General features: G+C 47.4%; 5 protein-coding genes across 5 annotated transcripts; 3 read left to right on the forward strand and 2 right to left on the reverse strand.

The window, feature by feature from the left end:
• Window positions 1–217: 217 nt before the first annotated feature.
• Window positions 218–2,200, forward strand: N7503_010317 (Zn(II)2Cys6 transcription factor; the record flags this gene model as incomplete). The annotated part of the gene is made up of 3 exons (XM_057069863.1): window positions 218–262; window positions 327–1,883; window positions 2,015–2,200. 3 exons carry the CDS (start codon window positions 218–220, stop codon window positions 2,198–2,200), a joined length of 1,788 nt encoding a protein of 595 aa, XP_056916474.1.
• Window positions 2,201–2,602: 402 nt separating this feature from the next.
• Window positions 2,603–3,638, forward strand: N7503_010318 (uncharacterized protein; the record flags this gene model as incomplete). Its single annotated transcript, XM_057069864.1, has 2 exons — window positions 2,603–2,700; window positions 2,864–3,638. The coding sequence occupies 2 exons, from the start codon at window positions 2,603–2,605 to the stop codon at window positions 3,636–3,638; spliced, it is 873 nt and encodes a 290-aa protein (XP_056916475.1).
• Window positions 3,639–6,685: 3,047 nt separating this feature from the next.
• Window positions 6,686–11,575, reverse strand: N7503_010319 (uncharacterized protein; the record flags this gene model as incomplete). The annotated part of the gene is made up of 14 exons (XM_057069865.1): window positions 6,686–6,992; window positions 7,081–7,845; window positions 8,023–8,083; window positions 8,135–8,271; window positions 8,323–8,376; window positions 8,426–8,461; window positions 8,539–8,627; window positions 8,677–8,711; window positions 8,765–8,812; window positions 8,866–8,978; window positions 9,035–9,122; window positions 9,180–10,799; window positions 11,100–11,243; window positions 11,524–11,575. The coding sequence occupies 14 exons, from the start codon at window positions 11,573–11,575 to the stop codon at window positions 6,686–6,688; spliced, it is 3,549 nt and encodes a 1,182-aa protein (XP_056916476.1).
• Window positions 11,576–17,272: 5,697 nt separating this feature from the next.
• Window positions 17,273–19,730, reverse strand: N7503_010320 (uncharacterized protein). Its single transcript, XM_057069866.1, has 2 exons — window positions 19,391–19,730; window positions 17,273–19,321 (listed from the first exon to the last, which is right to left on the reverse strand). The coding sequence occupies exons 1-2, from the start codon at window positions 19,482–19,484 to the stop codon at window positions 17,664–17,666; spliced, it is 1,752 nt and encodes a 583-aa protein (XP_056916477.1). The 5' UTR covers window positions 19,485–19,730; the 3' UTR covers window positions 17,273–17,663.
• A 1,815-nt stretch (window positions 19,731–21,545) lies between these two features.
• Window positions 21,546–21,737, forward strand: N7503_010321 (uncharacterized protein; the record flags this gene model as incomplete). The annotated part of the gene is made up of 1 exon (XM_057069867.1): window positions 21,546–21,737. The coding sequence occupies one exon, from the start codon at window positions 21,546–21,548 to the stop codon at window positions 21,735–21,737; it is 192 nt and encodes a 63-aa protein (XP_056916478.1).
• Window positions 21,738–26,933: the final 5,196 nt, after the last annotated feature.

Here is a 26,933-nt window from a genome sequence, read left to right on the forward strand (position 1 = left end):
TGTGGCCGAGAATTCACGACTTCCGTGAGCTCCTGTCAGGAAACTTAGATCCCGAGTATTTAATTTGGTGCAATGTGGACAGCCGAAGCGAACTTCGAACGATTGAAACTCGGTGGAAAAGCTCGGCAAAACTCTCTCCTCAATTTGCCCGAGAATTCCCTCTGCTATCATTTCTAACTAGAGTATCCCCTCGGGGAAATTCAGCAGTCAATCCCAAATGAGTCTTCGTGCATGCGATGGATGCCGAGTTCGCAAAGTCCGAGTGAGTGCCTGACCGACATTGACCCTGGTTTCTTCCTCGACACTAACCTGTTCTTGACCGAAAGTGCGATGGTGTCCCTTCCCCAGATCATATCCCCTGCTTCCACTGCCGCACATCAGGGACAGCTTGTAAATTCGAGCAAGCGCCGAAAAAGCGAGGACCGAAGTCCAAATCTAGGCGTTCCGTTGCCAGTGCCGCCGGTCCCCACGCTTCCCATGGGATGTCATCGCCATCAGCCAATTATGATGATACTTCCTCGTTAACAACATCAGCTTCGCCTTTGCTTGGACCTGTCAGCCCCGTCGATAGGAGGACCTCGGGACCGACGGTATTGACCGCTGCCACCGGTTCGAAGGTGTTTACATCTTCCGGGGCAGCGGACCTGAATGACAAGATCGAAAACATACATCAAGACCTTGTGCGCTCTTTAGCGGCAGTAGATAGTAATTGGTCATTGAGCGCAACTGTGGAGAGGTGTATCAACGTCTACATGGAGGTCATCTTTGGTATACGGCCTATTGTATGTGAGGCTCGAATCCGATCCAACCTTTGTCTCAAACCTCCGCGCTTGAGCGCTGAATTCAGCTTTCTCTCTTGTTCTTCCCGGTCGGTGTGTTTGTCTACTGTGCCGGGAGCTTTGGAGGAAATTCGGTCGTATACCCTTGTCATTGCTCTCTGTGCCGGGACCGCTTATCTGCTGTCAACCCCAGACGGCCCCAATGGAGCCCTGGTTGGACCAATCTTCCTACATGCATCTCATGAAATGCTACATCTTTACGAATATGCCGATGTGGAGTGTCCAGATGCTAGCTCACTCGTCATCCGCATGTTCCAGGCAGGTGCTCTACACACAGATAGCAAATTGCGCCCCTCGTGGCATTTGTTCGGTGCCGCACTCCGACTTGGCGAACAGATGCAGCTGCACGACCCGCGCTCTTTGCAAGGTCTAGACCCGCTTGAGGTTCGACTCCGAGTGATGGCTTTTCGAACCCTTCGAATTTCCGCACGTTACCACCGAGACCTCGAAAATCACCCTTTAAGTATATGCGACCCACCGTGGTCAGCACTTACGTCCATAGACGCCGATTCAGACGTTCCGCCGATGATGATGACACCTTCTCCAATGGGAATGCCACCAGAGTACGAGTCCCAAGCCTTGGTGGCGTTTAGCCTCTCTGAAAAGGTCTGGATTGCGGCGTCCGACATCTTGGTGGACCTCGAGTGCTTCGCTCGGCTCGACCGACGGGGTACATCTATCATCTCTACGCTGTCTGAGTCACAAGGAGACTACTTCATTGAGCCCTATTCTGCTTTCCTGAGCGTGCTGGACCATTTACCCCAGTTCTTACATTCGCCCGACTCGGTGGAGCTTCCAGATCCGGCCGCCACCGCGATTCAGCGCCGTAATTTCTGGATTCAGCGCACTAACCTATTAGTCCAATATCATTGCCTGCGCATGCTGGTTCTGAATAGATTCGCACAGCATGGACTGACGACGATGATTGGCGTGCAGAGCACAGACGCCATGATTGCATTGCGGAAGACCGAAATTGCGCACGATATGAATGCATTCGTAACAAGTGTTCCTTTCGACTCGCTACAGGTGAATGGTGAAGCATGTGTAAGTTGGGTTCATCTCGCAAGTCATCAAGACATTCTACGCTTGCATAGTTTCTCGCCTTTTGTCTTCTTTCCCTCTTCCCCAAGTGCAAACGGCTTTATTCAACTTTACATTGATTGATTGAATCTTAGGTCACTAAAATTCGATACATGGGCGCTACACTTCTCGAAGTAATTCATCAGGTCCAAGCTCCACAAGTCGTCAATCGAGCTAACTCGCTGTTCTCCTCATTATTGGATATTTTAACGAAATTGGACTCTCGAGCCTCGGATGAACTCGTCAACGAAAGTTATATTGTGACTGAACCTGTTTGTTGAGCGGCCACCGATTACTCATTGCGGACGTCGTCTCCCACTTGCAACACATACAGTCCGGTAGTAATATTTGACTGCTTGACTGTCAAGCTGCAGATATCAATGCACCCTCTACAAGAGGCAGTAAAGGAAAAATCGCTGCCCTTCTTCTAATAAATCTGGTGTGCGTAGTTCCATCAAATAATACCTTTTCTTTTTTTTTTTTTTTTTTTACCCTTTCTAATTTATGCCTCAGAACGGCACCCGAAGGAAACACAACCGAGGTCGAATAGTAAGCCTGAACCATGCGATATACACAGGAAGAGGTCCAACTGTATCACTCGCCTCTGACCCCGCACTAGAACTTGACACCACCTCTCATTTCATGACGAACCTCCTTTCACGTACACACTTATGACTTTCATAATGACCAAAATAATGAATACCGTGATTCAACAGCATGGAGATATTTCTTCAGTTCCGTTAGAAATATTTGGAGAAGGCGAGGTGATCTTAAAGATCGGGTATGTCAGACCTTCCCGCCACAGGATGAGCCTTGAAATCCAGCTAACCACAGTATCTCGATAGAAATGGGGGAGCAGGTACGCATCCATAGCACAAAGAGACCTACACCAAAAACAAAGCTCATTGTTCAGGCGGAACGGGACTATTAGGGACTTTAGCCAGAGACTACCTGTCAATGAGGGGAAACCCAGGCTCAATCGAGTGGATTTGCAACCATTCTCGAAACACCCAGCTGGCGCTTCTCAAGGGATATGTGGACATTGCTCTCACGTATGAACGTGAGCAGGAGGAGATTGCCATCTCCGAAGGCTGGGCTGAAAATGCTGGATGTATATTCCATGATCACTTCACGCTAGTTGGCCCAGAACACGACCCAGCTAGTGTCAGTGAAGTAAAGTCTATTGAGGAAGCTTTTGATCGAATTGCCTCAAGCCAATGCCTGTTTTACAACAGAAACGATGGGTCAGCGACTATGTATAAAGAACGTGAAATCTGGAGCCGATGCCATCGTCATCCATGGGAGGCAAATTCCAATTCATCGAAGTGGTACATCAAAACTACGTATAACCCGGCAGATGCAGTATCCTTTGCAACCGCCACGGGGGCATATCTACTTATTGATCGGTCGACTCTCCTGAAGCAGGTCAGTCGGCGTACCGTGGCCAATTGGGCTGTCTTTTTTGAGCCTACTGATCCTTTCCATTTACTGATGAATTCTTGTTACGCTCTTCATACGCCACTGGGAAGTTCCAGTTCCAACGAAGAGATAACCAAGTTCATCGAATATCTGAAGTCTGATAGAGGACGAAAAGTCATCGCAAGTTATGGAGTGGATAAATTAGGGACTCCTTTTTTTGCGTCAGTCGAGCAAGGGTTTGCGACAACTCCACTGGTTGGTTTGCATCGAAATATATACCGGGCAGAACAAAATATATAGCAGCAGCTGGATGCGATTATGACCTTTTGAATTCTTTACACGTCCGCTAGCATCTGGGCAATAATGCAAACACAAGACGTACATAGAGAAGCATCCATATCTCCAGAGATATACAGTTTTGTACTATCTCAAGTGTTGTGGTGTAACCAAAACTTAATCGAACGACTTGGAATGATTCTCGAAGTTCGTTCGTTTCACTACCGCCTATTGGGATTTTTGGTCATCTAGGCAAAGATCCAAGCTTATTCCATACAAGGGGGTGATAGCTCAGTTGGGAGAGCGCACGACTGAAGTTCACTACAGTCTGACATTGTCATCGTGAGGTCGCCGGTTCAATCCCGGCTCGCCCCATTCTATCTCTTTTTGTCTGCAATTTATCTGAATTTTTTTTAGTGCCCCACATACACAGCTCATAAATAGTCGTGGGATCCTCTTCAGATAATTGTCAAATTGTGGGAGCCAAAATGAATCAACATGAATAGTTAATGCAAAGCCAATAATGGGAGTCTTATACTATAAAATAAAAATATACAGTATTGCCTGTCCGCAATTACTTAGCTAACATACATAGCCTGGGGATTGAGCATCTTATTAATCAATGTAGATCAATCACCCAACTAGACATTCAATCATTTTATTCATCGACAAACTCCCTTAAAAACCTTCATCTAATGGGGTGATAGCTCAGTTGGGAGAGCGCACGACTGAAGTCCACTGCAGTCTGACAATTGTCATCGTGAGGTCGCCGGTTCAATCCCGGCTCGCCCCATCAAAATATTGTTTTTTTACCACTTACGCACTTTTTTGTCCACAAAACCGACATCAGAAACGACCTCGGCAATGACAATGATATTTTGAGCACTAATTCCTTGCTGCTGGCATATAGCGACTAGTACTGGGATTCTTGTCATATTAAGGGGTGATAGCTCAGTTGGGAGAGCGCACGACTGAAGTTCACTACAGTCCGACATTGTCATCGTGAGGTCGCCGGTTCAATCCCGGCTCGCCCCATTACAATCTTCTTTTTGCTTTTTCAACTTTCTATCATATTCTGCCCATGCTGCTGTCTTTGGTTGCTAGACACCCAATTAGTTTGCCTCATATGCCCTTTTTTTGCGTTTGTGTTGTCTTATGGTGCCATTTAATTGACATCTGGCTAAAGTTGTTGTTCAGGCTCTGGGGGGACAGGGCACGGACTTTGAGGTCTAATCCCACTCAGGAATTTGCGATAAATCTTGTAGGTAGTAGGTAGTAGTAGATGGGTATGTAGAATAATACATATTCCCTATACTAAGAATTCTATGGGTGTCTTGAATTGTGGTTGGGCAAGTGCGTGAGATTAGAGACCCCTTTGACTTTGGGTATGGAGTGGTTATCGTTTGAAAATCAAACTCACGATGACCTTTTTCGGTTATATTGATAATTAAGTTGTGATAATGGTGTTATTCTACGGGTAAATGCCCCTGTGTCGAAATAACGTGTTGAACTATATGTGGGCTGAACATGAATCTGGCTGGCATCAGAGAAGAAGCTAACTCGATTGATATCTCCAGCTACGAAGCATGATTGGTGTACTTAGTACAGAACTAGCCTTATCCCACCAATAAGGCTGGAAATTAAGAAGTTGAGCAATTGGCATCGGCCTTGAAACAGACTATCTCTTATAAAGCTCGAGGAAATCAATTGTGGGATGGGAACCATGGCTATTTGAGTGTTTTATGTGTAAAAGCTGGGTTATTTATTTACGTCTTGGGGAGCAAGGCAAAGACTTGATTTACAAAGAGTCCCAAGAACGTACCAATCTACGAAATCATATACTTGTGTGCCGCCGTAGATAGCAAATAGATTAGAGCGGCCACATCAGCTAGCTGAGTAGGCGCGCCCCGACTACTCGTGGGATGTAAATTATGATGCTGAGTATAGATTGTCATTGTCGCTGAAGAGACGACTTCGAAATTGATACCCTCTTCAGGATTTCATATGTCACGAACAGAGTAGCTGTTCTCCAATATTCCCGTCGCTTCCGGCATTCTCTGTTGGGATTGCTTGGCTCTCCGTTACTCTAATAAAGCTTAAAGCATTCAACGACTGCGCATTCAAAATTTGCTTAAAAGCATTCAATGCATAATCTATCACCTGAAAAGTAACCATGGGGGACGGTTCGACCTGAAAGAAGCACAAGAGAGAGCAAAAAGCCTAAAAGCTTGCGGAGACAGACGGCGTGGGTGATAAGTTTTCTTTCTTTCTTTTGAAACCTAGAATGAACTTGCTTCTAGAATGATCAAGGCATTTGAAAAAAAACCCATCGTTTCATTTGAACCTAGACGCAGAATCGTCATTTGAGTAGTCTTTATAGCCGTCCACCATCGCTGTAGTTTTCTAAACCCCCGAAGGTGGCACACGGAGGAATGTTAACGTCGGAGACAGAGGAATCTTAATATGTACAAAGTTTTCAATTTTCCCTAAGTCATTTTCTCCTTGCTTGAATAGCTGCTCCAAAGACATTTTCGATGTTCTTTGTGGTGTTAGCTCCCCGTCCGATATTAGGATCCAAGTTCACCAAGCGGTGCGTGCACGAATATAAGGTTTCTTGATAAGAACTCAAAGTTCCAAACTTCGCTCAATTGTGCAAATACTGAGCCTCTTATCATATCAAGGGGTGATAGCTCAGTTGGGAGAGCGCACGACTGAAGTTCACTACAGTCTGACATTGTCATCGTGAGGTCGCCGGTTCAATCCCGGCTCGCCCCATTTCTATCTTTTTTTTGCCTTTTTCTATCCATTCAACCTCGCCTACTTTCTGTAGACGAAAGAAAAAGGGTGTCGCTGCATTGTGGCCGGCTAAGATTACATCTACATTCTTTTTGGGGCCTCGTGGGATTGTAGGTTCCTGTTATAGTTCTGATAATATAGATACAGGCCAAATTTAGACCCGGTGAAAGCTTTGTTTCCTCTATCTAATAAACCTTGGAAGTATCTATCTAGATAGTACAAGATTTAGGAAACATCAAGTTACTGATGATCACACGAATGGCAGGGAATTAACCTTATATTCTGAGCAAGGCTCCCCGGCAGGACGGAGCAAAAGATATCCGCCATAATCGGGTCTCGTTCAGAGCCAATATCTTCCCAGGCTTTTCAAAGCAGAAATTGGCAACACCACCAGGAATGAGCATCTTGCCTAGAAGTACACCACCCGGAGACCAGACATGTATACCATCACCACAGCCACTGTATACATTGCCCTCAAGATCGCATTTGATTCCATCAGGAATACCGTTGTCTGACATAGCAAAGACACGCCGATTGGTGAGGAATGGCTGTCCATGATGGTAAACAACATCAAAGGCATAACTGTCAACACGCATCAATTTCGTCAGAGTTTGAAGTAGTACAAAAGAGGAAGGAAAAACAGCATAGATGATGTATGAGAGGAACTCACATCGTAGCAGGACGACTCCAATCAACACTCCCATCTCCCTGAACAGCATCCGTATCGGTGACATAAACAACCTTCTCATCAGGGGAAAAAGAAATCCCATTAGGTCTCCCAAATCTATCTGCCATCATTCGCACAGACTTAGTCACCGGATCATATCGATAAACCTGCACCGGCAAGTCAGGAGTCGGACGATAGCCTTGTTTGAATCCGTAAATAGGATCGGTAAACCAAATTGATCCATCACTGTGGATGACGACATCGTTGATCGAATTGAATTGCCGCCCGTAGAAACTGTCTAGAATAGTTGTGCACTTATATGGTGCTTCTATTTCCATGTGGATCAGGCTAGAGGGTCGGTCGAGCGTTCCTTGGCTGCAGAATAGGACGCCATTTTCATAATTCACGCCGCCATTTGCCATGGGTATGTCGGGGTGGATTTCTTCTTGGACACATGCTGTGTTGTTATTTAATTGGATTTTCGAGATTTGGACTCGTTGACTGCCGTCTTCTGAAAATATGCGGTTGCTGGTTATGAAGAGCTGATCTTTGGAGGCGATGTACACGCCCGCTTCGTGGGCGAAGGGGTACACGTTGTTTTCGAGGTCGCATTTGATTTCTGGGGTTGGCCCTGTTATCTGCTCGAAGGCGGCATGGAAGTGTTGGAAGCTCATGATGGTGGGGCGATGTGGATTAAGATGCTTTGTTGTGCTTGGTGGTGTGTAGAAAGAACGATTGTTAAGGTGATCGTGACTGCCAATATTCTGCCTGTTCATCAATCTTAGCCTGATCTTCATTTCGGAGGTGCTCCGATTATGGCGGGGTGTCATACTAAAGTGGGACAGCTACCGCAGGTCGGAGAGAATACCGAGAATGCAGGGCAAGACAGGCCAAATATATTAAATTGAACTATATGTCACTGGTAATATATGCTACCTTTCCTACTTCTTCTTAGAGCTCGATCCACCGGGAGCAGTGGCTCCCACGCGTTTGTATTTACGGGGGTCTGCTTCTTCATCAGTAACAAATAAGAACAATGTTGGAGGGACGCAAATACCTTTGCGGCTCATCAGAGCTCGATTTCTCGTACCCTTTCCTCCTTCCCAGAATCCACTGCCAGCTTTACCAACAAGCACTGCTTTGCAAGTCCCACAGTTCTCTGGTCTAAAGTGTTGCTCTCGTGAACAGAATCCACTGAGTAATGTAAGCATCGGATTAGGTGTTTGGAACTACGGGCATACATACCATATCATGCGATTTGCGTGTTCGTTTGGATGATCTGTTTCTGCGTCGTGGCATCTAGTTCGATTAGTAAATCAGCAAGCTAGCAGGATTAATTCAAACATACTTGTCGCATGGGAACACTTTCGCACAACAGCTGAATCTGCTTTTTGTCAGTATCTACCTCTGGTCTTTCTTTTCTTTTCTTTTTTTCTTTTTTTGAAAAGTGTAGCAACCTACCTGAACCAGCGGAAACTCTTCGAGTAATGTTGGCATCGACCACGCCGGGGAAGCTCCTGACCAGCTACGATTCCAAGAACCTCTCTAGGCTGCAAAACATTCAGTATGGGCTCAGGTCTCTTGACTATGCACTCTTACCTTCTTTCTCAAAGAAAGACCCGACCGAGAGGAGACTATCAAAGGTGAGTCACTTGAATTGCATGAAAAATAACTCAAGAAAACTTACTTGCAGCAGTTCCTACGACTAGGAACTTGACCTCAGGAACCTTGAACACTGTAGGTTGTCAGATTTAGACAACAATCAAGGCAGATATGATAAGATCATACCCATTTTCTTGTGACAATGACGGCACATAGCCATGGCGCTTTCTCCGCGGACTGCAGATACGCCGGGTGCATGGTACGGGGTTGAGCATTCAGAGCAAGTCGGGATGAAGTTGCTGCACTCAAAGTTAGCTACTGTTTGAGCACTTTAGATGCCTAGGTAAGCACTTACCTTGGAAGAAGATCCACAATGGTACAGCCATCCAAATCCAGATATCCAGCACGATTGGCATGAGAATGCATCAATTGCTTGCGGAAACCTAATGAGATGCATAAGCTCGAATACCCAGCAGTATTTGTGATAGATCTTAACTCACCGATACTCATAGAATTGGCGCACTTCTTGCATGACTCGATTTTCGGCGTGTTTTTCGGATCTGCGATATTGGGGACATTCTTGATATCCATTGACTCCTTGCACCTGTCACACTTTACTGTGATAGCAAGATACATGAGCTCCAAGAGTTCGATTCCATAGAGTTCGAGGAAAGGGAATGAGAGCGCAACACCGCGACCAGGTGTGTCAACAGCCACGGGGACAGGTGCGCCTCCGTCGCTCGTATCCTCGTCCTCTTCAGAATCTTCATCAAAGCTTGAATCATCGGTCACCTCGCTGTCACTGTTGCGCTCGGGTACAGACCATTCAAGTGGACGTGGTATTATGTGCAAATGCGGTCGATCTGGGTCTTCAACCCCTTCAGCAACTCCTTCAGCAGCGTTTGAATGATCTTTTTCGGGAGAGACAGTCTCGATGGCCGCCTGAGAATGCTCATGTTGAGAATACTCGGCCACTTCAGGTAGGGCTGTTTTGGCAAAATTATGCATGTTACTTGCCAAATAGTTGATCTGAGAGACCAGATTCAACTGGGAGTTCTTTGCTACCCATTGTGCAAAACCACATTCCACAGATCTTGCCTCTGGACTATCAATGCCCTGAATCTCGATTGAGGAACTTTCCAGTGGATAAAGTTGGGGAACGAGAAGCTTCACTGTTTTCACCGCTTGAAGCTGTCCTGGGAGACGGTCCTTCTTGTTCGGTTGAATCGGAATCACGAAAGAATTCTCCGATCGCTTCTGGAACAATGGAAGTCTCCCCAGACGAGCTTCGAGCTGTTTCGCTTCTGTTGATCTCCGCTTTTCGGCTTGGGCTCTTTCCTCGGCCGTGTACGTTTTTCTTGTAACGGGTGTCTGTAATGGCTTTACAGGTTTGGCAGCATTCACTGGCACTGATATTGGCTGCACAGGCAGTTTAACTTGATGTTGAGGTACAGCATTTGTTGGGGCTGGCCCTTTGCTGGCTGTACGGTCGCCGATATTGGCCACAAATGTGAGCTTAGGACCTCTTTCAAGAGTGGTAAGAAGCTTTTCAAGTTGCTTATCAAGACTATTCAACCAATTGAGGAGTACTCCTCGGCCATTCGTGCGCATTGTAAAGTCAACAATATCATCGAAGCCTCTCGCAACATTGGCTTGATATGCAGCTTCCATTTCAGGGTTAGTTACCGTGAGTTTCGGTCGTCCTATACCAGGATATGACTTTGGGACACGGAGCACGCATTGCAGCTTGTCCAACTCGAACGGAAAATCAGGATCAGAGGGAGCCAATCCAAACTCCAAGATTGATCCATCGCTATCCGTCGTTTCCTTTGGCTGGAATCGTCGTCTCAATTGGTTTAGCTGGAACTCTCTCGGGTCATTTTGCTCTGCCTTTGAGATTGGCCTTTGAGGCTGAGCGGCATGTGAAACTGCTGTGATGGCTTGATTTGATTGCCCCCCAGGGTTAGCCGTATGACGGGCTGCGGTGCCGACATTTTGGTCTAGATTCTGATTAATATTAAAGGGAGCAGACGACCCGGACTGCTGATCAGCCGGAGTCAGAGCCTGCTCGCTGGTGGGACTAGCGTGAATATACGGGCATTCTGGCCCAGCACGACAGCCTAGACTGAGGTCAGCATCGGAAGTAGACAGCCAAAGTATTTTTATCTTAAATTTCAGCCACGCATAAAGCAGATAAGAAAATGGACAAAAAGCCAGTATTGATCACTCTATTACTCAACTATTGAGTCATAGACTGGCACAATGTCTCAATCGGTCAAAGCCCAGAATTCAGGTCAACACTTGTAGACTGTTCAGAGGGATTGTATCCAAAACACCACCATGAAATACAAAAGATAGTAAAATGATAAAAAACGGCTAAACCCATAACACAGGAAAAGAACACAGTTGAGAGTACGTACCTTTCTTGGATGCAAAATAGCGACATTTGCCAGTTTTCTTTTTTGATGATTGGCGAGCAGCCTTCGATTCCCGCGTGGATGTAACGCCATGCGACAAAGTTGGGATTGACAACTCATCACTCATCAAGGGTGGCTGTTCCGTCCCTGTGTAGAAGGACCATGAGCGTGTGATCAAAAAGGTTGCGGGCCGCCGTTAAGGCCACACCCGTGGAAGCGAAGGCAACAGGGCAATCCATGAGTTGTCATGGTGGCTCAACGTGCGTGGAGGTGAGTCTGCATGGACCTGCTGTGCCACACAGGGGAGGGCTTGCAGGAAGACAAAAACACGAAAAGCAGGTCGGGCCCGTGAAGGAGGTCTCGAAGGAGGGACAAGCCACCAACGACACCATGTGTCTTGGGCCCAATAAAACAGAACGGAACTTACGATGGACCTGGGGCTCCGGACCCGCCGCGTTGTCAGTTGACCCGTTCTCCATATCGCTGGGTCTAGGTGTAGGCGGTAGTGCAATAATGGGGGCGAAGACCCTAAACAAACCGAGGCGAGGTGACGTTTGAAATGCCAACGCAGAGATCGGGTGACCTTGCTCGGGATCGACAGGACCAGATCTGCAGTGCACAACAGGCAAGCCGCGGTGCGCGAGCAAGAAATGCCAGGGCGCAATAGAATGCAATAGTGTGTTGCAATTAAGGACCGGGATTGGCGGAGGCGCGTGCTCTAAAAAAAGCAGGATTGATGCTGATAGAGTGAAGATATAGTGTTTACCGAAGCTGGTGGCGCCAAGACCTTTTGCTGAGTTTGTTCTCGACGTGGGGTAGCCATGCCACTATGATCCAATCTGACTCACCACTTTCCATGGAAGACTCATGAAGACAACAGAATGTGACTCAGAGGAAGTGAATACAGAGGCAATTTCTCTTGTGCGAGGGCAATCATATCTAAACAAATATATTCTCATCTTAGCGGGTCAGCTACCAATGTCAATTACAACCTGAAAGGCACAACTCATTAGTAACGCCTGCACAATAACGTAATCAAAGCCTTAGGCTGTTAATGAATTGTGTACATAACCCACAAACAATGCAAACAACTTTATTTGTTCTTGATATTTCTCCATAATTCTTGCTGCTTCGTTTCCCACCTTACCTACCCCACCAGAGCAACATTATTGCTTACACCGTTCTCCATCGGCTTACCTGAACAAGGAATCCTCGCGCAACCCCGGCTCTTGCGGTCAGGTCGCGCGTTACGCGGAGAATGAGGGGTTCGGCTTCCAGAACTCCGCCCGACTGCACACTAGTAACTAGGGCACGCCTCCAAAGGGTTATGATTTAGCCCCGCTCTGCACCAAAGTACCTAGACACCGACAGGATGGTCCCCCGTCGGTAAGAGTAAGGGGCTTACGGGATCAGATGAGGTGAAGATTTTTCCTTGAATAAGCCAAAAAGATAAGTACCCTGCTGATGCAGGCACATCTATGTACCTCCCTAAGTAGGTTACTTCGTGCGTCAGAATGTATTAATTATCATCATAAATGTAAAGTGCAATATCGAGTCGGTAAAAGATACCCCGGAATGATGGACATGATTTGCCACAAAATATCAGATGACAGATGGGTTAATCAAAATAAATGGATCTCACTATCAGCAGTGAATCGGAATGCGATCTGGTCTTTCCGCAGATCAATTCAGATTCAAAGTTTGGACCGCATTGCCGCGCTTAAGGTTCAGAACGAAGCCGGGTGTGTCAGGACTGCTTGCAGGGAAAGTCTTTTTGCGGCGCTTCAACCTTAGTCGAGAAAAATTGAGATGGTCACACCCCCTTCTCTGCACTGGGGATACCCTGGTCTGGTGGCTTTGATAGACTCCACTAGTTGCATTGGGGTTCCCCAGCCTTTGAGGTAGGCTCGGGGACATTCCAACGGTCGGAAAAATATGACTTTCAAATTGATGCCTGAATGCAAGGTGGAATATCTCAAGAGCTCCTTTCTTTCATCAAGGCTAACGTTGCTGTCTTGTACTATATAGGCTTCCTTGTCATGTACCCCAGGATGCATATCTAACAAGGGCATTAATGCCCCGGCGTGTATATGTGTACAATTTTACATACCGCTCCACTGTGTAATACAAAGAAACCGCTAACAAGTGGTAATTTAATACCGTATCGTAAATTTCCTAAAAGAGAAGACATAATCCCAAAGCAGCCTAGCGCCATCTAGGTCGTGAAACGCACCAACCGGATCATCCTTCCAGAATCCTTCCAGAACCAGCCCTCGGTGCAACTTTGAAAAACCATGGGATTGTTCCATACCACGCTCACAAGAGCATCCGCATTCGGATCCGGCAATCATGGCCGGTAACTGCAATTCAGATATATGATTGCGACGTTCTGATCCTGGTATACTCCTATACATGGAGTTCCCGTGCGTGTGTGGCTTGCATGATTCTAAGCAGTGATGATTTGTCGGAGGACAGAGCTCCCCAATCTGGTTCACGTGAGGCTCGACCCACGCGGATGAAGACCAATCACGCCGCACACAATTGTCGTTTTTTTCCCGCGTGGTGGAGGCCTTCCGTACATTTTGTACGACGGAGTTACCGACCAGTTCATCTCCATCGTGATCCGTGCAATCCTGCTACGCACTAGTCAATAGCTTCGGACTTAGACCGTGGATCCCGGTGCCCAATGTATCGGCATCCCGATACCAGGGCAGCAATGGGGATAGGGTTTCAACTAAAGTTAGTCGTCCCCCTTTTCGACGTTCTGGCCCATTGCTCTGTTATTCGCAGTAGGCTCGGAGAAACCCAGGAAGAAAAAAGGGATGTCACCGGTGAAATTGGGGACGCGCTGAAGATTGACACGTATAAACACGCGTGTAGTTCAAAGAGTCTCACCGAAAGATGTATAAACCGGTTTACTATGATGGTTTTTGGCATGATCCACCTGGAATACTGTCCTCCGTCCTTGACAAAGCGCATGCATATGTGATGTGAGGTCTCGATCGAATCTGTAGAACAAGATAAACAGCGCCCAGTATAGACGCATGCAATCATCTTAAAACCAGTGTTCGTATACGTTCGAAACATCCAAGTGCGATATGTATTAAGGAATCTGCATGTTCGACCCGATAGTTGCGATTGGTCGATTATGCACTGTGTATGGCCTCAATTTGATGTCGGACCGGGAACTGCAGAAATCATCAATTGATGCATCATCGGCATGCCGAATTGCATGACGCACATCAAAACGGACTAGCCAACAAGAGAATGTAGTTTGAATTTTAAATCCTGAGTCCACTTTTCCATGGTGTCGTTGCTTGCCTGTGAGCCTCACCGTTATGCTCATTTAGATGGTGAACAAACATCAGTGCCCAAAGGAGCAATGCCGGCCCCAGATGTCAATGTTACTAGATCATACACATTATGGAAAACATACCATTACAGGTGGGACGTCCCAGAAAGAAAAATCCGCGGACCTTGTGCGAATCAAGCCCAGTACCGAAGTTTTGGTCGACCCACTATGAATCCACTTAGTTTTGACCAGGCGAGCTGAGATCGAGGCACAAACGTTCCTTGTGGATATTTGGGGATTTAATAGCTTGAATAGGCTTAAGAGGTGTGTCAAGGCCTGGAGGTGGCTGGATTTTTCCCGCACCATTACTGAGACGGTTAGAATTGCCCGGCGGCTCGGGGATCACTGTGTAGCCGTGAATAATTGATCGGATTAATAAGTCGATCATGCACAATCTGTCAAACGAAGAATGTGAGCTGCTTGTCAAAACACGAGCTTTGGAGTTTCGTGTCTTCTTCGGTGAAAGAAGACCATGTTTCCTGTCACTTGTGCCCTGGATCACAATTTTGGATCTAAGCACATCGAGACGTTTTACTGCAATTTTTTCATTAAAGACCCACGAATGTCGGGCATGGTCGGAGAGATGTCCAGTCACAGCTCACAGCCTGGGGAAAGAGGATCCCGCACGACTCGAGTCGGGCGATTTAGGAGGGAAAAGTGTGGGGAGTTTGGACGGTTCCACTTGGGGGCTCGATTCAACACACGGGTATGCTCAAAGAGGCAAGCACCGGGAGGCTATGGCTACGTCATTTGTAGAGTATTTTGGCACCGGGGGGGACCTATAAATGATCATAGCACTATACTGTTCAGGATGTTCAACCAAGGATGAAATAGACGAGACGGAAAGATGGTTCAACAGAACGTATCGGAGAACGTCAAAGAGGAGTGGAAAATTCCCCGGAGTCACGAGGATGCCCGTGATCTCCACTGTTGAGACCACATGATCCGGAGGAAGGGAAAATGACATCAACTCCGTCTATCCTGCGGGAAACTATGCATGAAATGTACATGTATCTTATGGCTGAACCAAGAATAGTATCCGCCATTCCTGCCTTTTTCAGATCGCCAGCGCTTCTAAATCGGGAGTTGCCTTATGCAAAATTATGAGTATATCCGATGGAACTTAGAACTGCTACCTCCAGGGCTGTTCCCCCGCATCATAATGAAAACATGCATTGTCATGATGAGGCTACACCGGGATCTCTTTGCGCAAAGTATTTTAAAGTGCATCTATATATCCGCCGAGTCTAGGCCTTCCTCACCACGGCATCTCCGATCGCCGAACATGTCTGAGAACCCCAGTTCCCTGTATCCATGCATGTGTAGCTCGATTCGTTGCATAGTACATATCCTCTCATCGTCCGGGGATGACCAGATCTCTTCAAAGAAAAAACCGTCCCTCCCAACCACTCTCAAGGACTGAGCGCTTATCTCGCCGAGTCTTTATGCCAACCAGCTCCACCACCGCTCCTCACTGCCTTCCTTGAGAGCTCTGGCTGCAGGAGCTAATGTAGAACACATGTCATGGTCCCGCATGTGAAGCGAACAGTGCGGTGACAATCCATAGACAAAAATGAGAAAAAGGCTCCGGGCTAGATCTGGCGACTCTGAACTAAATTTTTCTCAGACTTCGTTTCCCAACTTCCCCGAAACCTCGTACTTTTGTTCTTAAGCCCGTTCGCATCTTATCCCCAAACAAAGAGGATCGGAGTCGACAGTCAATTTAGCCCCTTGTTCTGTTTTTCTTTTGACTGAATCCTTTTTTTGTCCGCCTGACACCCCCTTTTCTTTTCTTTTTCTATTAACTTTACGCCGCCTGTAGATCCTCGAATCCTTCCCTTTGTGTCGGGTCCCCCGACATCGCAATTCTATACCCACCTAGGCAGGTAGTAATAGGATTTGATTGCGAAATCCGATAGCTATATTAGCTCAGTACCACCGTTTGACTGTGGATACTGTAGATAGCGTCCTATTGAAATATAGCCCTACACAATACGTACTTCCGTTCTCCATACTGGGTAGCATGTATTAAGATGAGGTTACTCATAGCATCCCATGGCCACATGGAGAAATGAAGCTGACCGAGCTTTTCATCAATCAATAATTCACATGAATTTCAAATCCTTCAATCCAAGCTTCTGGCCAAGAGAGCCACTGTGTGGATAAATATTCTTTTGCGTGTAACCATGAGTTCATAGTGACCAACTCGGTAGTAATCAGCTCCCACCCTCCTTCACTGTCCTTTGACGTGTCAACGCCACCAAGCCTCCTGGAAACGCCCGGACTCCCACATGATTGTTATCTGGCGCCGATAACGCAAGGATTATGTCTTCGGGGAACTTCCTTCAAACGTACTTCTGCAGAGCCATAAGCCTCCAGGTGTTCGAGCAGTAAATACATTATGTGTTGGGCATAGACATGGACATGGACCTCGTCTAGACCGCCAATTCAACTGAGGTCGATGCGATGCATGGCGCCAGCCCTCTTCCAAGATTTGTGATGCTTTTTCTTGGTCTATACTGTCTACTATTTACTTTGATAAATACGAGATGCATAAGGGGAAGTTTATTAAAATATTCACTTGGTTTCATTCCAGGTTTTTGTTTAGCGCTCAATTATTCATGAGTAGCGTACAGGGAACAAGTGGTCCAGGCGTGCTGCACAGGACCCAAACAGAAGAAGTATGGTATCTGGTATCGAGTAAAAAAGAAAACCGTTCCCCAGGTAATGAAAGCTAACATGTTTGCCGCAGCCATGAAAATAAATGAAAGGTCTGCAATGCGCTAATGATAAACCCATTTTTTTTGTTTTGAAAATTGGTCATGAAGAAACCTTTGGGGTATCTCTTGGTAGATAGAAGGATAAGACCGTATTCATAAACCATTTGAAGGCCCAGGTGAAAGGACAAGAGATTGAGCTGTACATGAATATTAAAGTCGTAATGGGTGATCGTTCCTTTGGAGGTGGTCCAGAAAGATCCAGACAGGGACGCGCCCAGTGAATGCTTGTATGGTAAAACACACCAAAACCCCGGACCCGATGAGACCCAAATCGGGTAAAACAAATCCATAGATGCGCCTAGATGCAATGCATGTTCATGATCGTACGTGTCGGTGAGAAAGATAGTAAGAAGTCGCTCGCGAACGAGACGGGTATCGAGAGGTATCAAGAATCGGTAGCGTGTCGGTAAGAGTGAGAGTTCACAGGTGTATCATTTACCAGCCTTTGACATGGTATTCCCATGGACCGTAATCGGTGGCATAGTTAGTCCATGATCCGTTCTTCGAGAAGTCCTTATCCCGAGTCTGGTTGGCGTCACCGGGGGCGGATGGCCCTGCGCCCGGAGTTCGATGAGGTCCCTTTGGTCCAGGGTACTCTTGTAGGTTCTTCACATCATGGGAAGTGTGTCGTCGCTTCAGGAAGGCATTGGCAGTAGCACTCTTCTGCTGGCGCTCCCACAAGAGATGTTTGCGAAGGGACTCGGTTAACTCGGTCGCAAGCATGTTGCGACGGGTGGTGCGAGGCGAATGAGCAGCGGATTGCGATGGCGGGGACTTCATAATGATGGGCTTCGATCGGGGAACGTCGGGAACACGCATAGTCAAGGTTTCATCATCCTTTGCTGGGGGCGAAGCGGGTATGGACGGGCCGTTGGGTGATGTCAACCGAGACCGCTGCAGGGCAGGACTGGAGCGGAACGCATTCGTCTGTCTCATGTTGGGCGGCTGGTGCATCATCATGGTAAGGAGCGATCGGCGAGAGACCAGGTTAGGGCGAGAGTCCACTCGTTTGAAGAGCTCCGGTCGCTCGTCCACGCTAGATTTACCGCTTTCTGTGACCGAGTCCTCCCAGTCCGAATCTTCGTCGTCCTCGATGGCACTTTCAGAAACCTCATCATCGGTCTCAATCGCATCCTCGTCGAGGTGAATCGGGCTCTTTGGTCGGAAAGCGACTTCATCGCTGAATGATGCAACCTTCTTCGAGGGGCTGGGGTTGCTGGTCGTAGGTCGTAGTAGTCCACCGGTCGCGTTCTCCTGAGTTGGCTTGACGACCATTCGTTCCTCAAAGGAACTCTCATCATCGTCACCAGAAGATCCACCCAAGGTGAACATGCCTCCCTTTTTCTTCAACGCAGATGGTTTAAGTTGAGTAGTGGCGCGGGAAGGGCTGGGATCGACGGCCAACTTAGCTTGCGACCGATAGGACGAAGAGATCATGGACGGCGAGAAGCCCCGAATGATGCTGGGTGATTTAATCAATTCCGAGGCACTAGGAAGAACACCTGAGGACGAGACACTTGTATCCGAAGCAGCATTTTCAGCTCCATCGCTTTCATTGCCTTCGGGTGCAGTAGTCGAACAAGACTCGGTAGACTCGTGGGCTTCTTGGAACGGACGGGGAAACACGGGAACCTGTCTAGCAGTAGAGACGGAAGGAGGAGTCGGGGTAGGAGTCGATGGGCGGGGTGTGATATCAACGACAGGGGCGGCGGGCTCGACAGTAGCAATGGGTTCGAGATTCTTCTTCTCCTTGATATTGAGAACCATGCGTTCCAGATCCAGCGAGGTGATGTGCTTCTCTTTTCCTCGGCCTAGGCTGGCTAGCGAGTCTTCACGAACCACAGCCGGGCGGTAGTCGGAGAACTTAGGTCGTTTGATGTGTGCTTCGATGCGTTCGGCTTGGTCGGACGCGGCCGACTCAACACTAGCGGAGAGCTCCGGGAGATCACCGGCCTCGGAACGGAACTTAAGCAGTCCTGAAGTACCTTTGGAGCTTTCGGGCTCAACGCAGAAGGTCTCACGAGTCCACAATCGCCAACTTAGGTTCTCGAGCCTGCGGCCCTGGTCCATGTAGTCGGCACATTTAGAAAACACTATTGAGATACCTGTTAGCCAAACAAAAGACAACCTCATTGACCATAAAATTCACTATCAGAACTTACCCATCCACATGCCATGAAGGCTCTGAGCATTTGCAGTATCCACCTTGTGAATATTATCCGCATCCACCGTCAAGACGGGGGTTGTGAGAGGCATAGTGAGAGCGCCCAGGGTATGATGGGAGCAATTTGAATCAAATTCGAGCAGATATTGGTGTTCCGGGGTTGCCGTCTTCCCCGAGAGTGGTCGTACGGCGGTTGGAAATGGGTGGTGAGGATTCTCGAGTATTGTGCGGGTGAGATAATTGGCCTTGGGAAAATCGAAGTCTGGGCCCAGCAAGCTGTTGCAGGGAGTCAATCAATCGAAGATTCGGCACTAAAGTTGCAATCGATTGCTTTTTAGCTGATTTGAGCTGGTCGTGAGGCGGAAGGCAAAGGTCGATTTTTTGGAGTTTGAATTGGTGGTCTCAAATTCCGTCAAGGCGCCACCGGGGTTCGGATGCGGAGAATCCTTGGCGGTAGGTGAGTCGATGCGGAACGCGTTAAAAGAGAGATTGACGCGTTTCCTTGTATGCGTTGGGAGGTGAAGTGAAGTTGATGGTGAAGGGCATGGGTGAAGAGAAAGGGAGGAGAAAAGGGCTGTCGGAACGATAATAAGAATGACGGGGGCGGCAGTGGAGTGGAGTGGAAGAGGGGGAAAATTGTAAATTATGGAAAAGAAAATTCAAAATTCAAAAAAAGACGAAAATCGAAAAATCGAAAATCCATTTTTTTATTATTTGAATTTTGAATTTACGGAAAATTGGAAATTTCGAAAAAGAATTGGTAAGATTACCGTAAATATACATGCTAATACATCCGGCCAGCTGGCCACCAAACCCTGGACCCGGAGTCGGTGAGCGAAGAAAATTCAGTTGCATCACGGGGCCCCGAAATACAGTACAGCCATGGTACTTGATCTGTGCGCGGTGTTATCGGACGTACCCCGGTACCTTTCCCGTACCCAATAACATTGCCCTGTTTCCTCCAGATGTCCCCGATTTCCTCTCCCGGGTAACATACACGCATACAGCGAGGAGATACAATACCGGTCTGTTTCCGGAGGAACTTCTGCTACCAAACGTCTCTTGGGATCCAACTGCGAATTCCAAGGCAAAACGAGGGAATGGTACATAGTCATCTATACCATCTGAAGAAAAAGAAAAAGATGAGGAAAAAAAAACCTTTCAGAGCCTGTGACCTGTTGGGCAGAACAATCATGGATCATGATGCTGATTTTGGTCATAGTATACAGGTCAAAGGAAGATACATAGTCAAATGGTAACAATGTACTGGTCTAAACCGAAGGCAAAGCCTGGACCATCTTCTACGCCACTGTGGTCGTTTGAACAAGCCCTCGCCACTGCAATTTACTGAGGGACTGATATACATAATGGCCTACTGACTGATGAATTGTCGCACCATCGACCATTGGTCGCCTAAGGGCATCGAGGTCCGGCTGACTCGCCAACTGATAGGTGTCGCGGTTAAGCTATTCTCGTCACGGACGCTTCCCTTCGCTGGGTGCACCGCATAACGGGGGCCAGCGAGAAAGATCTTTTTGGCCTCGGTCTTGGATATTCCCTACGATCTTCAGCCACGTTGGTGGTCAAACGACCAAAATCCTGGGGTCTGACTTGCTGGCAACGGCTAACATACTCAGCCGGAATTTGGGGACGAAAACGTTCAGCCCCAGATTATGGTCTTCTTTTAGATTTTCTTTATTTTTATTTCTATTCGGACTTCTGGATAATTCCTGGGGAAGCATGCCGGCCCAAAATACCATCTACGCTACAGCGAGTATCCGGGAGAAAGGGATGGGTCGATTGATTGACTCTCAAACTAGGCCACATACCGGGGAACCATTACGATACTTCCGTAGATCACAAATTTGGTTCGTGGTTTCATATGGAAACAAAACACCATATGGCGCTTCTACGATTCAATTTGATTCTAGTGTGCGTGTTTAATTCTACGTGTATGATCTCCAAGGATCTATTGTTTGCCATCCACGCGGGTCGATAATAGCGTCTACACTTGCTGTTTTCTTTTACCTCTCGCGGGATGTATCAGGTGGGATAGACTTTGTCAGCCACCGTGCCAAAGGGGGAAGGAAAGAAAGGGAGGTTTACCGCCCTTTTGAGTCCTTATCTTCCGATATGCCACATCCTTGCCAGCGATGAACTTCCAACAGAACACGGCAGTGCCAGTGTCACAGTCCGCAGTCACGAGTCTGCCAGCTGGCATCGAGGGCGAAGTAGACAAGGGGGAAGGGATCAGCGTACACTCATCAGGCTACGGAGGCGGACCTGCATCGAGAGAGGAAGCACTCCCTCATCTTGAGGGGCAAGCGGCTGTCCACGGGGTGTAATAGTGCCCTTGCCTGGTCCGGACTGGCGGATGTTCGAACATCCTTCGGTCCCCGCTAATGGAAAATCCCATTCAACCCGGTAGATTGGGCGATACAGACCGATCGACCTTGACGCGCCGTCGGGGGCTCAGTTGCACAAGATGCACGTTTCAACCATCATGTGATGTTCCACTCAAACGAGAAGCAGCGGAATCGCTGCCTTGTTGGAAATGTGAAGCATCATCTGCGAACCTGCTTTTCTCTGTGTACTTTTCACTCTGCCTTCTCTTTTTTTGACTTTTCTTTTTCCATGGATATGCTGATCTATTTGGTCTGGGGTGGACCGGGGTGTGGGGAGTAAGTAATCACGAAATTGCGGGGATAAACAGTCGGTCAGCCCAGGAGGCAAAGAAAGAGATACCCACCTGGGCTCCACTTGATCCCCGATGGTCTCTCGTTGGTCGTTTGATATCGGCAATCACCCCTATCTTTGATAGCTCGGGATTCGCAGTCCGAAGAATACAGAATAAGAAGAAGAAAAACCAGAATTGAAAAAGAGAAACACAATGAAGCTATCGAGAGAGTACGATGTATACGTATACCACAACCTTCATCTTCTGATTCGACCGAAACAGTTCGCTGGTAACGGCACTGTTCCCTGCGGATGTACGACAATGTCAAAATTACCTACAGCATGCAAAGCATTTCTTCCAGGCCCGCTTGTGCAGCCTGACTTTGGGTTTGGGAGTGATCGCTGCTGACCCGCTCTTGACGACTCTGCACAACTGTTCTAATCATTTTCAAGGTCATCTTGGGGGATTTTCCTAAACATATTGATGACCTTAGGACGTGTTCGCCTCAGTACCCTGTCTCAGTCGCACCATCCAATACCCTTATCTCGGGTGGTACCTAGAGTGGCGATATGAAAATTGGAATTACTCGAGACATATCAATATACTGGCCCGACGGAGCTCCACCAATGACTCGTCGGCTGCCAGTAATTGGACCAGATCGCATTTCCCGGGGAAGTCTCACCATGGCACGCCTCAACTTTACACCTGCATCTACATCTCATACGCCGTCTCCGTAGTCCTCCAGGATCCCGGAATTAAGATCACATTTTGGATTTTGCCGTTACGGAACATTAATTTAACCGAGGCTGTTAACGGAAAATCCAGACTGCCGAGGCGATGTATCTTTTTTAAGATTTCCATCGAGTCATTCGTAACCCCCAAAAAAAAAACTATATCTGTATCCTAAGAAGAGCCGCCACAGATGCCGGTGTTTTGCCAGCGGATGCATGGCGGCCGAGGCGTGGATCAGATGGGGCCGTAGGGAGAACAGCTGACCCGGCCAAGTTCGTCTTGGAGCTCGCCTCGGAATCGCCGTACAGTGTACTGCAACCACAGGTATTGGTTACTGACAATACTTGCGGTAACCCGCTAAATTGCTAAGTCACTAAATGGATGGAGACTAGTGGCAAAGGTCACGAGAGCACGTCACATGATGTTCAGGAACGCCCTCGGCAGGGGCTTGTGACGGTGACGTACTTCATACCAAGGCCGCTGAATACCTGTCTCGGCTTTTAACAGGGGCTCCATTCGGCGTCGCTAGTTTGTTTCGGGGGCTTGTGTGAGGCAGGGCGGCTGTGATGACAGTTACCGGTCGGATCCAATGGATGTGGATCAGGGGTTTCCATATCAGGTGCCGGCCAATTTGATATGCCCAGGGATTGGAGCATCCGGGGGATATGCCAGTTGATCATAGTTTACATACCAACGAACTGGGCTCTATTTTACCAGAGCTGTCCTACGGTGCCCCTCGGGCATATTCAATAGCATGGTCTCACTAAGCAAGTCATGCATAAAACCCTTGAATTGTTCTATTTTCTACGTCGATCATTGACTTTGATCGGGCTTCATTATTTGCACATGTGGCTGGTATAAGTGAAATACCATCAAATGCTGAAAAAGGCAAAGAAAACAATCCTGGAAAGTGTTTGCGTTCGAAAGGAGGCACGGCATCTGAGTTACTACATGCCTCGGCTTGACCGTCAAGAACATGCATCTATCAACTGGAACAAAGCGTGACGCCACTAATGAGTGACATCTCCTGCCACTAAACAACACTTCATCCACAGCACATGTCATGACAGGCCGAAGAAAGAAATGAAAAGAGAGCAGAAGAAAAGGGAAAAAAAAAGAAAAGCAAAATTATAGGTCGTGCCACGATAACCGCTGACTATGGGCTGTTGATGTTTGATGATGAGCGAACCTATGAGCATCCCAAAACAATCAAGTCGTAGTGATATACACCAAGGTGGGAGGAACGACGGGTCCCTAGGCTCTCTCTTGGGATCACACAAGAAACAGAGACGGCGAATCACATTCCACGTCGCAGCCGCCCTATTTTCGGCCCGTCTCCCCCGTCCTATCCTATGAGGCACCAGACTGCCGCAAGACAGAAAAGGGAGATTATTGTAGGGATACAAACACAGGTCCAACGATGGTATTTTTTGAAGCTTCTGAATATCTAGGAGCAGGGTGAAAGCAACAAAAATGTCCGAGTCGCTGATTCGTTAACGCAAGGGATGTTGGTGGCGGGGAAGCGGGAGTAGAATCCGGACATAGTTTCTAGACTTACGGGGTCAGGTGAGAGTTGCTGATCGGGAACGAAGTCAATCTGAACTCATTCCAATGGTAACATCCCAACGAAATTCTGAGATCCCTTTCGTCATCCGTTTCAGATCGAGACAGTTGGGCTTTTGATCGGAAATTGTACTGGCTTATCTACTCTACTGCTTTGCAGTCATTTCATGTAATGATCGACCCAAGGGTCATATGCGTGGGTGACTTTATCTACAAGGGAGATGTGAATATTGAACCCTTGGGCAACTGTGATATCAACCAACAACAATCGACTTTGTCAAGTGAAATAGCTGAAACCGATGGATTTCTCTGTAGTTTAACCGGATGTAGGACCTGTGCATCCGCGGTCAAGTTACAATCTCACTTCCGCTAGGAGTCTGCAAACATTTGTACAGAGGTTCCTGAAATGATTTACGTTACCTGGTTGTACTTAATAGTTTGTCAGGGTAAACTCAACCCACCCCTTTCTTTGGTGATAGGTCACACGTCACACTGTGCCATTGGTTATGGCTTAAATACCCATATGGGCCATGGAAGGTTGTGATTGGCCCTAGATTTGATTGTCAGTAGGGATCAACTAATCTTTGTTTTTGGATCCATTACATAGCTCTATCCAAGACCGAATTTGATATACAACTTTCACAAAACAACGTTGCCTAATCGATGGACATTAGCCCTAGAATACCTGAAAAAGACCAGGTGAGCTTCCCCTTGGATGCATGTGTGCACTCCAGATATGTGAGCTAATCTGCCATCCCCTTCCTGTAGATCCGTACCGGATATTTGGGAGCCCTGGCATGCCTTTACGACCATTCCCCGACGCTATGAACCCGCGATCAGGGCTAGACTAAGCCATTTCTCAAAGAATCCTTTTATGTCTTTTACGCTTTTGCAGCCACCTCGTCATCATCGACTATATCCTATCGACGCGAGGAAAAGTACACAATATTGATGTTTTACTATATCGGGAAAATCTTTGGTACCCAGGTTCTGTCGTTTCAACAAAAACACCTGAAGAATGAATCTCAAAGTAGGATCCAACACATAGAAGACCCCTCGCACCTGATTCGGCTGTTCTAAATTGGCCCCTTCCACTGAGTCGAAATGGATGTGTTGACAGGACTCAAACTGCCCCAATTTTGAAACAACCCTCATTTTCTTTACTTCATTTGTCGCCCCTAAGCGACATAAAAAACACGAATGTTCAGGTGACACCACGCTTAGGGGGTAGTTAACTGACCCCAAGGGGGCCCCAGTAATCCCTTTCCTAGCTTCAAGCATAAGCACAAATATAGTCGATCGCCCTGCATATCAGCATAGCAACCAATAAAACACTACAAAAACGGACATGGGGTCGAGCTTTGGGAAGAGACCATGTGCATTACCATCCGGACTGGGGTGAGAGGCGGTTATGTTATCTTCTGACAGGTCGCATTGCTTGATGATTTATTTTTCTACCCCTCACATTGGCCAAGTGCAGCGGCTCACCCAGAACAGCCCCAAATCCCGCACGATCTGGCGGTTCGCGGTGTGATCGTGGCTGATCTGGCGTACATACTGCCGCTGATGACGCTTTGTTTGCTGATCTTTGAAAGACTCTTCATGGTCATGAGGACGGGGGCCGAGAATCTAGACCCCCCTTCCCCTGGTCGATCGATCAAGGGCGGTCCCGGTGCTAATTAGAGGCGTTGAAAGCGCCCGAGTGATGTCTGTGCCCTAGACCATTTGCTTTTCTTTAATGCGGTCTGCGTGACCTTCTGGGCCGTCTTCATGGCTTTTAGGCGCTGATGTTTTTTTGGTAGATGGCCATTCAGGCTCTAGATTCTCGGATGTTACGCTTTATGCTTGATTTCTTTGACAGGTTGTAACCAGATTTCGGCATTTTGTTTGTGATTGGGCTTGTGGACAGGGGATTAAATTCCCACCAACCACGATGTTTGGTTTTTATGGTCTTTAGATGTTAGCGAACTTTGCGATCGTGACATGACCGATGTTCTTGACTTGAAAGTCTAGCCCTCTAAAATCCTCGACAAGTAACTACCTAGGTAGTCTGGTAGTGCAACGATTTATAAAATGTGTCATTATTTTGGAGCTCTGGTTTCTTGATATATATATACCCACAGCATTGAATGCATACCACTTCTCACCCGGATAGGGACCCAGCATCAACGAGTTTGAGCTTGAGCTAAGATCGGAAAGAGATAGAACCATTCCAAGGTACATGGGTATTGTCGTTTTCAATTTTATCCGAATGAGACTGCTTTTGAATATTTGAAGTAAAAATAATAATAAAGACACGAGGTACCCAGGCATCAGACTCTAGGCCGCACCTGGCTGAAACACGAGATTTCAACCCGCTATGGAACTTACCCATCTACGCAAAGATTGATGAGACAAATCGAGATGCGTCCATCTTGGCACATGAAGTTGCATGAAATTTTGAAAAGACAAGAAGAGTATTGTCCGAAAATACAATTACATACCAAGCCGCTGTTTTAAGCCTGGAGTCACCAAAAAATGTCTATTTTAGCAAAGGCGACCGGGCAAATCGAGGTGACAATGATAGACG

This window comes from Penicillium pulvis (genome assembly GCF_028828015.1).
Source record: "Penicillium pulvis strain IBT 33274 chromosome Unknown scaffold_8_segment0_segment0, whole genome shotgun sequence".
Classification (NCBI taxonomy): Eukaryota; Fungi; Ascomycota; class Eurotiomycetes; order Eurotiales; family Aspergillaceae; genus Penicillium; species Penicillium pulvis.

Coding starts and splice junctions, on each gene's coding strand:
- N7503_010320 (XM_057069866.1), bottom strand. CDS start 19,484: ATGCCTCTCACAACCCCCGTCTTGACGGTGGATGCGGATAATATTCAC. Junction 19,322..19,390: donor CCTTCATGGCATGTGGATGG/GTAAGTTCTGAT, acceptor GTATCTCAATAG/TGTTTTCTAAATGTGCCGAC.